General features: G+C 36.3%; 1 protein-coding gene across 2 annotated transcripts in view; it reads left to right on the top strand.

Annotated features, from left to right (window-relative positions):
- The window catches only part of BZW2 (basic leucine zipper and W2 domains 2), a 53,904-nt gene that overhangs the window by 27,356 nt on the left and 13,326 nt on the right, over positions 1-13,222 (top strand). For both annotated transcript variants that reach the window (XM_027877912.1, XM_027877911.1), the window contains exons 5-8: positions 2,151-2,216; positions 8,771-8,906; positions 11,107-11,216; positions 12,829-12,999. In XM_027877912.1, coding sequence (XP_027733713.1) covers positions 2,151-2,216; positions 8,771-8,906; positions 11,107-11,216; positions 12,829-12,999 — 483 coding nt within the window. The remainder of the gene's footprint in view (positions 1-2,150; positions 2,217-8,770; positions 8,907-11,106; positions 11,217-12,828; positions 13,000-13,222) is intronic.

A 13,222-nucleotide genomic window follows, 5' to 3' on the forward strand; every position in this document is an offset into this window, starting at 1 on the left:
GAAGCTAACTCCTTATGGAAGATAATGATTATATGAGAAAGTACAGTCAGAATTCTATGGAAAGTTCAAATCCACCATTCAATTCTGGATACAAGAGGAATGGCATAAAAATGCAATATCACTGCAACTCCCATATGTCAGAAATCTTTTGTTAACTAAGTAATATATTTATCTTTTAAAATAACTAATTTTTATTGGAATGCTGGAGACAGCAAGTAGAAGCATAAACACCGCTGTCCCTGCTAAGGTGTCTAGGGTGGCAAGCTGCTGGAAAGGTGCTTGGTTGATTTCAGGGTGCTGGGATCAAAATCTGCATCAGTAACAAATGTTGGTTTAGTAGCAAAATCTCTGATAATCTAAAGAAGTGAAATATACTTATTTTTGGAAAAAGGGTCAATATTTCATGTGCTTTATAATTTCTTAAAACAGGGTATTCTCCTTCAGGAAAATCTGTGTTACTGGTAAAAGCATTGATTCTGTCTTCTTGAATTTTAATATTTTAATGATTTTGTAACAAAAATTGGCAGTACTGGTCTTCCACGAAGAAATTTAACTTTAAAGTGGAAGCTTGCATATTGGAAAGTGGAAAAGAAAGCTTTACTTCAGGATTTGAAGCAGTGGAATTTTCAGTGTATTCTCCGCATTTCAAACCAAAAGCCAGCAAAATAAGTCAACAGTTTGTAATTAATGCCTGAGGAGATACATGCCAGGTTTTTTTCCATGCATAATGGAAAACAGAGTTCTTGTGCTATTATCAAAAAATGGAGTTTATCTAAAATAATGTTTAGAACTTCCTTATCTAGAAGATACATAGAAGGTAATTTCTTACTCTGATTCTCAAATGAACCAGTAGTGTGGGGTTTTTTGTGGATTTAGTCATGGAAACAATTAGAAGAGTGAAAAGTCGTCAAGTAAAAAGACTAAAGCTAATGCTGATATTTTAGCAGATTATTTGTATATCAAGTGTACTTCTGTCATTTACAGGGACTTGGGAAAATATACAAAATTTTGTTTGGAAATATGAACAAGGAAGTAGCTTACATTTTCATCTTACACCTTATTTTATTAGAATTTTTTGTGTCTCTGCTTCTCAGCATAGCCACAACTTGATTTTTCACTTGTTCTGAGCCAGAATACTTACTTCCCTTTAGGATATTAGGATGTATTTGATGTTCTGAAAACTGAACTGAAACATTCTAAGCCTAATTCTCCCTCATCCATTGTGGCAATAATGTCATTTGTTCTCCACATAAACCTTATTACTTGTGACAGTGAGTCATATGTTTTGTGCCTTTGTACAGTAGTGTGAACAATTATTTGTTTATTTAATTTTTTATCTCTTTCTTCTTCTCCTTGAATGCACTTTACACCTGTGCTGCTGCTGGTTTAATAATCTGTGGTCACGTGATGGGAAACAAATGGTGAAAATCGGAGAGCAAGTGTTTCCAATAACATAATTGTTGTAAAAGCTTTGTTGAATGTTCTTCCTCTTTCCTTGGCAGGAGTGTGTTTTGTTGTAAACATTTATGTTAGTTGATTTGCAAAGATACTGCATCTGCTGAAGATGCCCAGCATCCTGACTGCCTCACTCCATCAGCCTCAGCTGACAACTTCCCCAGAGCTGCACTGCCAGGGGAAGGGTGCAGAGTTAACCTCCTCGTCCTTTGCCTGGCTTTTGATCTATGGATAGGGTGAAAAACAGAGTAGGAATAAAATTTTGAGAAATGCAAAAAGAAGACTCTCAAACTGCATTAAATTCCCTGACTCAGGTATCGCTTTGTGAAGCAAGAATCTCAAAACTTATATTTTTCCATTTGTGGACAAACTGATAGAGAAGCATGTTTCATGGTCTCCATGAGGCAGACAATGCAATAGATAACTGCAGAAATACTATTCTGCAAGCTGCTTATTTCCTGGAAACATGTCTAAAGAAAACTATGCAGTGGAATATTAGAATGTCAGAAGCCAGCAGTGCTTTCTACATTTCCTTTCCTGCTGTGGAGATAGTAAAAAGAAAAAAATGTCACAGATTAGTCAAAGATAGGCTTTATGGATTCAGTAGTGGCAGTCTTGTTTCCCTTTGCCTTTTTTTGTAAAGAAAGATGGCTGCAATTGTTACACTTTTTAAGTAAATCTGTGTTTCTCTTTAGGTCTTCAATAAACTTATCAGAAGATACAAATATCTGGAGAAAGCATTTGAAGATGAAATCAAAAAGGTAATGATGATGGAAATCTTTTCTAGAATGTTAATATTTTTTACCCTGTTTCTTATGTAAGTGTTCATGTACAAATGTGGCACTGTTAGTTGTTTTATTTAGCTCTACTGGAAAAGAGGATGGAATCTACAGGAGGGCAGCTTTACTCTACAAATTTAACTCTGTGGGAATACTGCAGGCAGCACTTGATGTAGAGTATTTCTGAATTAATGATTCCTTTGGTTGGTCTGACTAAACTCACCTTATTTTATTTTTTTTTTTGTGCAGAACTTTGGGGTATAGTTCTTAAAGAGAGGTGGTGTTAGTGTCACTTGATGTAAGAGTTTTAAACCACTCCTGATTTGTGGAATGAATCCTAACCACAAGTTTTTTGTATTTGAAACCAGAGATATGTGCAAGAGAAAGTCCTCACCAGTGGCAGAGTGCTCGGGATTTACCTGTTAGACTGTAGGGAATATTTGTGGATATTGCTTTGTTTTGTGATACTGAATTCTGAAGAGACAGGAGAAGCCAGGGTAGAAGTGTTTGAAAAAAAAAATACAGGTTTCTTTTTTGAGTTCCTAGTAACAGATGTAAATATCTTTTTCTAATAGCCTGAAGGAGTCATGAACACTGTACTGTACTGTAACTTAACTGGCATGCTGATAATGGCAAAACCTGTCCTGTGACTAAAATACCGTTTTTGTTAAATGTAAAAGTGTGTTTCCATATTATTTAGACATCAGAAAGATTGCTGTAAGGGTCAAATAAGGGCATGCCTGGAGCATGATGCCTCACCACCACCTCTTGTGGCTGAATGAATTTGTCTCTGATTTATGCATTCTTTCTCATATAGGAAATTATTTTTACACTTGTGGCCAGCATGCCTATCAACTGATGCTGATTGCTCAGTACATCATTCTAAAGACCTAAATTTACCTCTATCCCTGCAAAAATCTAATGTTCCTGCTGTTAATTACTATAATCACTGACATGAGAAGCGCTGACTCACAGCATTCAAGTTTCAGAGCATGTTCAGCATATTAAACAAATGCCATGTCAATTCAAGCCGCCTCCTCTCTCTTCTGTAACTTGCTTTTGGTTTTGAATCCTCTGAGTTTAAAAATTCACTTTGCACACTTACTGACAAGATGAGACTGTGGTTAATACATAATAATTTAACTCTTCAGTTGAGGAACTAAAGTGCTTCTGATGGGAAGTTTTAGCCATATGCCAGCTTGAAAGAAAGCAGTAATTTTGGGTGCAGTATGACTGGAGCCATGCCACTCATTTAAAGCTGTTAGAAACATTCTAGCCATGGCAGCAGGGGATCAGAGCGGGCTTGTTCACCTTGCAGACTGCCTTTTATGTACATGCTTTTTGTGTAATTTTCAGTGTCCTATTACATCTTGTATCACAAATCACAAGATGAGGTTTGCGTAGTAGTCCTAGGCTGACGGGAAATTTTTCCATCAGCCCTTCTATCACCATCCAGTGTGAAGCTTGATGTGGCTCCTGGGGATTGCAGGGTGCACCCTCTTCCATAGTTAATGCAGTTTATTAGAGAACTAAAAACTAAGAAGGTGATTGTGAAGGTGTTTGGGCCTGTGCATTGCACCTGCACTGCTATTGCCCTTAAAACCCTTGAGACTATTTTTAGGTGCCTTTTGCTTACCTTCTCTCTCCCCCTGCTTGTGTGAACCCACCAACTGACTGTATTGTCATTTATGAGTCTGCTGGGTTTTTAACTAGTTAATCCTTTAATCCCTGTGTACTTGTGCAGGAGTAGCTGCCCATAAAGGGCCAGAAGATATATACATTCATAGTTTCAGAAGATGTTTCTGCAAAATCAAGTAGTTCAAAGACTCCTGCAGTTAGCGGTGGTTAGAAATTTGAGAGAGTGACTCCTTGGTGTTTTTTTTCATGGGTCACTGTGCCAGCAATGAAAGTGATTTTTCTGGCATACTCATTAGACAGATAGAACACTTGGGGGAAAAGTAGCTCTTCTTGCAGAAAAAGGCATGCTAAAAAAACAAGGCAATACCAGCAGTTTCACTCTTAAGAAGCAGATGGTATCAGTGGGACTTCTCTTTCAAGAGAGATTATCTTAAATGGCAGTATTTGCACTGATGCCCAAAAAAGCAGATAAAAAACTGTATTTGTCTTCTAGGTCATATCTTTGCCATTAGACACCATTTTCATGCATCTTTCCCCTTTTTGTCTGGCTGTAGCTTTCAGATGTTTTATTTCTTAATTCCCAAAATTACCAAATATTCTTTTTTGTAATGGCATAAGCAAACCATATCCCTAAAGTTTTACATCTAAATTATTTTGTGCAAGTGATTTCAACAGAAGACAAATATGTTTAAATGCATTGCTCACTTGCTGGTTTTTTGATGTAGGCAGCTTAAGTTCATATGAGCGTCGCCCAGTGTACTGACAGACCTATGACAACATTTTGGCATAATTTTCAGTAAAATTCTCAGTTCAAAATTTGTGTTTATCTTTCTTTACATATGTATTTCTGTTGAGGTCAGTGGTTGAAGAATGCAATATTAGCTGTATGTATAGTGTCTTTGCATGTTTAAATACATATAAGTTCTATATAGGGTTTTTTATTATCAAAATTGGGATAAAGTACAGGTAAGTTTAGTTTTGGTCTTAACAGCGGTAAATACTACGGAGTCATGTGAGGACATTAGAACTACTGAGAGATGTTGTGATGTCCTTTATTCTTGTTCTTATTTTCCTAATGAAAGAACCATAAATCAAGCTACAAATTAGGAAATAGGAGGAGAATAACCTTCTGAGATCAAATGGGGAGTGAACAGAGATGCTTTAAGTCATCTAAATGAAAGGCAAGAGTTAGTCTACGGACTAATGTTACCTGCCTTCTCCATTGCTGACAATTCAGTGCTGCCTACAGATGTGACAAACTGTCAGCAACAGACCAGTCCAGATAATGAAGATATAAAAAGACACCACACTCCCTGTGTTGGTAGAGTTCCTTAATTTTCACTATTAAGACAGATCACAGGAGGAAAGCAGAAGGTTTTCTTGTGTGCTTTTTAATGTTGTATGTGTGTCTTGACTTCTGCATATCTTTTATGCCCAAAATTTGCGCTTAAAAGACAAAAATAGCATGGAACAGCACGTTAGGTCTGGCCTTGTACTTATTAGGTATTCTGAACTCCCACTTACATAGGTAGGAGTTCTTATAGCTATAATAGAAATACAAAATTGTGAGCCAGAATTGCTCTTTCTATGCCTGGAATCAGTCAGTATCTTTAACTAAAGCAGCAGTATCCGTGCTTGGCTAACAGCAGGGAAGCATCAGCTTGGAGAACGTTCTGTGGGTGGTTGGGTACTATTCTGAAGTGACTTGGACATTTTGTGACTTCCCTGCTGAGGTTTGTAATCGTGATGGTAAAAGAAGAGCTCTTAAATAATCAGCAATAAAAATCTGAAATAACAACTTTGGACTGAGATTTTTGTTCCTTTTGATGTTTTTGAAATGGGTTTATGAAAGGTTTTGTTTCTTCCTATTACCAAGTCTCCCCCTAGATTAGACTATGTTTCACAATTGCTTGAAAATATTGAATAATTTCCTTAAATAGCAGAAAATTACAAGTCTAAGTTTGAGCTGCTTTTAAGAAATAGCAGTAAAATAAAAACTATGCTAGTAGCACTAACAGTACTTTAGGTAGTGAGAGATGTGTAGAAGATGAGGGGGCTTCTTAAAACGTACTGCAGTGGGGTACACCAGAAACTACATTCATGCCAAGAGACTTGCAAGGAGCACATTTCGGAGGAAAGGGAAGAAGATAAGGCTGCAAACTGCATAGATGTGTGATTTCAGACCTTCTAAAACATTGAACAAATACAGATTTCTCAAAAATAGTCTTGATAACTTTTTGGATGTCCTTCTCAAAAATCCATCTCCACCTTAAACTGTGTAACTCTGGCTTTGCAGATGGATTTCCTGACATCATTGCTTTCCTGACTCAAATCTAGCATGAATGGGTGTAACTGTGCATGTTACTGGCAAAACCTAATGAAGGTTACAGCTCAGAAGTATGTCAAAACCCAGTCTGTCATGTTATAGTAGTCAATGTGGCCACTTTCTAATCAAAATCCTTATTTATTGCTTATATAGAAGCAAAAGAAAAAAGAGTTAAGTAGGGAACACAGAAATCTGAAGTTGTTTGTTAACAGTCTCGGTACTTACAGCAAAGAGCAAAAGATCTAATTCTGATATTTGTTCTTGTGCAGGTCTCATTTTAGTACAATGTTGTTGATAAAGCTTGTATAAAGATAGCTTTAAATTCCTAGGCTTCCATTTTACACTGGGTTTATATTGAAATTCTGTAAAAATATTTTCAGTCTTCCCATTAAATGTGGCCTTGGAGTTCCTTTACCTGCACTATTTATATACACCAGTTAGTTGCTGCATTTGGAAATACAGCGCACCACTTGTTTCTCATTCATATATTTAGAAATAGTAATTCTATTCTTCTGCATCCCAAATTTTTGCATATTTTTTGGTTGAGTCACAGTTTGTTGAAATAAACTTACACCTTGAGATTGTATAGTTTCATAATATTTCTTTTAAGGTAAAAGTGCATGTTGCAGTCAGTTGGCTCAAGCCCACTAAAAAAAACCCCAAATGATTTGTCTGTGGCTGAATCATTCAGGCCTCTGTAAGCTGTAATTTAAAGCTGATGTTATTATGTAAGTACTGCCGTATGAATGAGGTCTTTTTTCAGTTCTGTTCTCTGATACAGAGCAGAACTATTCATAAAACATTGCATGAGTTGTAATAACTTCATTAGTTATCTGGATTTTTAAAACATCACTGCATTCAGAAAGCTTTATAGTTAATAAACTGCTTAGATATCTTGGAGAAGATCTCTCCTGAGATGGTAACAAACAAGCACAAGTACATGTGTGGTATTCTGTCCCTTTATATGGATAGAATCTGGTAATTAAGAAATATGTGTAATGTGGAAACCTGGTGGGAATTTTCCATCAAAACAAGCTGATTGCATTTTGCTTTGATTGCATTTGTTGCTCATTTGGGAAAGGAAAAAGGGTGTCATGACAGCAGAAGGTCGTGACAAAATCAAAGTCTTTTGAAGGATGTAATTTCTTCTTCTTTGTGAAGAAGAAACTTAATTCCTTTTTAACTCCAGAAAATCATATCTGCAGTATTTCTTTTTTTTTTGTCTTCTTTTTTTTCTTTCTTCTTCTGTGGTGGTGGTAAATTTGAAAGCCAGCATCTGATGGAGTCAGCAGCCTTTTGCACTGAATGAAACTGTCCTTTGCTGTCTCACCTCCTTGTGCGCATCATCCATATTGTGATTGCTTAATCACACGTTAAGAATATATGATTGTTAAGAATAATGCCATTGACAAAATCTCATTTTGATCAACTTTTTTTCTGATGTAAAGGAAGAAATATAATGTACTTCATCAATATGCTCTCAAGTCATTCATCTTAACATATGAAATTGAGATTTTAAAAATAGAGGCTTAATTGCCAATTTTAGACTTTTAAGAGGTATATATGTAGTTCAGATCTTCTAGCACTTCAGATGATAAGACTTGCATTTTTTTTCCCAAGCTATTTGTTTTTCTTGTAATTAGTGGTGGGAATGGTAAGAAGGTCTTAAAGCAGCTTGTGTTCCTGTCAGCTTCTGTCCTTTGTCAGCTTTATTGAGAATGTCTGAAATTGAAATATATTTCTTATTTTAGCCAGTAAAAAATCTGTTGTAATTGTGCTGTGTTCCTGTTCCCAAAAGAAAAACCGGAAACTTTCTCATCCTTTTATTGTTTCCATGAGTGATAGTTTTTGAAAGCTAGAAAATGAACTGCAACTCTGTGTGGTTTGGCTGGAACTCTGAAGATGTGAATAGGCAGGCTCCTGGCTGTGATTTCTGTGCATCTCAAGCCTGTAGCAAGCCCTTTTATCTTTACGCATATATAAATATATTTGGAGAAGAGAGGTCTTTTCTACCTGACTAAGGTCGTATTCCATGTAGAATCATAGAATGGTTTGAATTGGAAGGGGCCTTAAAGATCATGGAGTTCCAACTTTCCTGCTTATGGGCAGGGTCACCTTCCGCTAGACCAGGTTGCTCAAAGCCCCATCCAATCTGGCCTTGAACACCTCCAGGGATGGGGCATCTACAACTTCTCTGGGCAACCTGTTCCAGTGCCTCACCACCCTCATAGTAAAGAATTTCTTCCTAAATCTAATCTAACCCTATTCTCAGTTTCAAGCCATTCCCCCTTGTCCTGTCACTACATGCTCTTGTAAATAATCTCTTTGTATTTCTTGTAGGCTCCCTTCAGGTGTTGGCTTGTGTCCTTATAGAAAGTAAAATTACAGCAGATCAATGAAATGGCACTGCCATGCTTCAGAATGGATTTTGGTGTGATTGCTTGTGATTATTTGTAGTGGGACTTTTGAGAAATAAAAAAATTAGATTGTTAATATTCATCTCTACCTGATATCATTGCCTGTGCCTTAAATATGTGCCTTTTTTATTTTTTTCTCCTTTTCTGACCCACAGCTCCTGCTGTTTCTTAAAGCCTTTACTGAGACGGAGCAGACAAAACTGGCAATGCTTTCTGGCATCCTGTTAGCCAATGGGACTCTTCCTGCTACAATTTTAACAAGCCTCTTCACTGACAATATAGTCAAAGAAGGTAATTGTTCTGTATATTTTTTATTACATTAGCTTTTTTTATAAATGTATTTAATGCAACATAATATATATGCAGCAATAAACTGGAAGTTAGAAACTTGTGACTGTACAACAGAAGTCAGTATTTTAGAGCAGAAACGTATACAGACAGCAATGGCCAACTTTCTTTGTAAGAGTGCAGTCAAACATAGAGGAAAGGAACAAATAGCAAAAACAAACCCATAAGGATTTATGTTTTTATGGAAGTCATACTTGTGTGTGCAAAATTATAGAATGTATGTATTATTGTGATAGTATAAAGGTGTGAAGTATAACATCTATCCCAGAGATATGCCTGCTAGCATTTTTTCAAGTATTGCCAATATCTCCTGCATGTGAGTGGGAAGTGGGACAGGGAGCACATGCAGGCCAATGTGAAATTGCAGAAGAAAAAAAAATCAGTCCCTCATTTTGCCTTCATAATAGTAGTGATCAGTGATTGATAAACTTTCCCATGCACTTGTATTTACCATATGCTGAGTAAACGTTCTTCAGTCTTAGGATATAATGCCTTTTTGAGATTACTTTTTTTAAGGATTTTGTTATCTATTTGTAGCCATTTACCTTGGAATCCTGATTCTCCAACTGCTTGCTCAACAGTTTCTTTCTCTGACTACCTGACATAATTGCAAATGTGCAGTTTTCATGACTCTTTTTTTGGTTTTGTTAAAGAGTTGTATATTATCTAGAACATATTCTATCTTGCATTCAAAAAAAAATTATTCTAACTTCTCATTTGCAGTATGCTAACCATTACATTTGTTTTCTAAATGCTGCAGAAAGAAAAGCCACAGCTGCAGCTTTGCTCTGTCATCGCTCACAGCTTTTGAAATCAGAATTAAACTAGGAAAACATCAAACAAAAACACTAATCCATGTTTTAGGGTGATTGTCTCCAATGTTTTTAAATTAAAGTCTTCCTAGTTATGGGAAGACAAGAGCCGTCTAAAAATTCAAATTTTTTAAAATAATTTTAAAAATCATTTTAGGAATACAATTCTTATTTGCATATGAACTTAAATTTCTAGGACAAACAGAAAAAGAGAAGAACTGTTTAAAGGAAAAGACACTTGGCAGCACATGCATAGAGTATAGGAACTGGCTAGTGATAAATCTGGACAGTAAATTAGAGACAAGTTTGAAAATATGTGGGTAGTGAAGCCCTAGAGCAACCTGAAATACTGATGCTGGCATAAAACTTACTCTTTTTTAAGCTGAAAGTTGAATAAGTGTTTAGGACATGTATTAGGACAGTGTGCTTGGTGACAGAGACCATTGCATTCAATTTTGGTATTGGGCACACAAGCACATATTGGATATCCTGAAGTGTGTTTGCAGGTGGAAGCTATGCCTAAGTCACCTATGGGTTGTCCAGGTTTGTGACCCTTTGTTGGTATGAGTGTAGTACTGATGAACGTAACTGACCTACAGGAGACCTTCCTCAATGATGAGCTGGGTCTCCATCTCTGAGACCTTTCAGCTTCCTTCAGCTCCCTGCACTTGCAGACAAGAAGCTGGACCAGGGCTGTGGTGGAGGAAATAGGAGGTTTTGCCTGATGGTTTATCATCTCCCCTTCTAGTGGAGGTTTGATGTAATGCACAAAATACTAACTTGTGCCCTGAGGAAGGAATTTTTCCACTTAAAATAGTATTTGTGCCTGGTCCTACCAGCTACTAAATGCCTCCTAGGAGGACGTAGTACAGTCAGTCACCTTCAAGTTGCAAAGTTATTTCACCCTATTCCAGGGCTTTCTAAAAAAAAACAAAAAAAAAAATTTGAAAATCTGTTTTTTCAATTCTTATTCCAGACTATCCTTTATTGTTTTGTGCCATTGTTTCTTAACTGATTTAATGCCTAATTTACCTTTTGCATTGGACTCAGTCTGTGAATTGAGAATGTAGGAAAAATAATTGCAAAGAAAATCTTTGAATGATTGAATGGAGAACGGTGATACAGAATGAAAAGATTTTCAATCTCGCATTCTTCAGAAAATTAGTATTGCATTAAAGAAAAAAAATAAACATTTCATCTCTGCGTGATTGGTCCTGTAATCATAAATGCATTTTTCTTCCATAATCTTGTAACTTTTTTGTAACCGTCTAATTCTTACAGTCAACTCTAATTCATGTTGAAAATTGCTGAAACATACTTTTCTCAAACAGGGATTGCAGCCTCTTTTGCTGTAAAGCTTTTTAAAGCATGGATGGCAGAGAAAGATGCCAATTCTGTTACCTCTGCTCTAAGGAAAGCCAACCTTGATAAGAGATTGCTAGTAAGTACAATATATTTTCAATAAGCTTTATGTCTCCCAGGGAAAAAGAAGGAAATAAAATGCAGATGGTAGTTTGCTGTAAGCATGTTAACTCCCCCTCAGACTCCGTTAGCGTTTTTAAAATATTTTGAATCATAGCAATATTGTTATGGCTGTAGAATTGATACAGGTTCAGGAATATTAAATATCACATGTGTTTACATTCTGTCTATTTTTCCTGTAGTCAAATGCCTTCTGAGAGACTGTATATAACTACTGCTAACAAAACACACATCACCAGCAACTGGGCATGAGAAGTTTATTTTTTTTATATAATTTTCCTTTTGTAAGAAATAATATATAAAGGATTATGATTAGAATGTAAATTTCTGAAGCAACAGTGTTTAAATAGTATGGTGAATGCACAGTAAGCTAATTTTCTGCTGCACTAGCCATCTGGGTAGCATAAATGGTCCTACAATGATGACAGCAGGCCTAGTAGGTGCAGTGCAGGAAGGCTTTCAGCCTTTGGACTCAAAACCTATGTTCTGGGTTTGCAGCAAGGTATTGAGAGAATATATGAATATGTAGCAATCTCATGTGCTTTCTCTCACAGTGTCTCTCTGAAGATGAGTAGGGATTTTTTAAACCTCAAAAAGATTGCTGCTGTGATAATCCAATCAAATACACATCCTGTGTAGCACTGCCTGGAGACTCAGCGGTATTTCCTGTTTCTGCTTCAATAATTTATAATTAAGCAAGTATCTTTCAAAAGTGAAGCAGCTTTCCAGACCCCTTCATCTCTTCAATTTGTATTTGATTTTAAGAGTCCAAGTCATAAATAATTTGCCATTAAGCTGGGAACTGGGTTAATTACGCTGTTTATTAGAGAGTGGTGAAAAGCAAACTGCGTCTTATTTGTATTTCAAACTTGACTGACTTAAACTTTCAGCTGTTGACTCTCATTATGCTGCTGTATAAAACAACTATAAAGTATCAGATGATGTTACCTAGCATAGATGCCTTCATAAAACTGTCGTCTTAATCTCATTAGTCAGTAAGTAAACAGATGGAGGGTCTCTAGCTTCTTTGTTAAAAAAAATACGCCATCCATCCCACAGATCATTGTTAAGACACCAAGAACTGAGTGGTAAATAAATGCCGTTGAATCCTTGCCAATATGGGGCATTTGCTATAGCAATTTTTAAGAATAATTTTAACTTTTCTAAGTAGCTGGACTCTCATAAATTGACAATGTCTTTGAGTTAGACATACCTACAGGAGTTAATGTTAACAGTACATTGTGGATTTACAATTTTGTTAAATGATGCATTAGTGGTAGGCCAGGGTACCTGGGCCACTTATTGAGTATTGCTGAGCATATTTTTCTTTTGAGATAAATGTGTGGACACACTGGGAGGGCATGGTAAACATGCTGTGCATTCCCGCCACTGTAATGAAACATATCAATATGAATGAAGTGTTGACTTTTCAGTGTGGATACAAGCATTCACCTTTTTTTAAGTGCAGTACCTGGTTGTTCCCACTGTTCATTCTGAAAAAAAGTTTCTTCCATTCTGTCAAGAGTCATAGTTGGTTATTTATTTAACAGAGAACATTCCTGTCTTTTTAGGAACTCTTTCCAGCCAACCGGCAGAATGTGGACCATTTTGCCAAGTATTTTACTGAAGCAGGTCTAAAAGAACTCTCAGATTTCCTTAGAGTTCAGCAGTCACTGGGGACTCGTAAAGAACTTCAAAAAGAACTACAAGAACGTCTCTCTCAGGAATGCCCAATTAAAGAGGTAAAAGTGTTTTTTTACAACTTCTGTTTATATAATCATAGCCAAAGACTTAATCAACACTAGGTAGAGAGGAACAGATTTCCTCTGTTTTGCTCATAGATTTCCTCTGGTTTTCTTTAAATTATTTTAATTTATTCATCTGTTCACTCTGCGCTTAAGGCTAAAGCAACAAAATATCCTCTGGATTTACAAGTGCAGCTGATTATGGAGTGGGTTGTTGTTT

Source organism: Empidonax traillii, unplaced genomic scaffold, assembly GCF_003031625.1.
Source record: "Empidonax traillii isolate 1590-97213 ecotype Southwest subspecies unplaced genomic scaffold, ASM303162v1 scaffold35:size4298261, whole genome shotgun sequence".
NCBI classification, from domain to species: domain Eukaryota; kingdom Metazoa; phylum Chordata; class Aves; order Passeriformes; family Tyrannidae; genus Empidonax; species Empidonax traillii.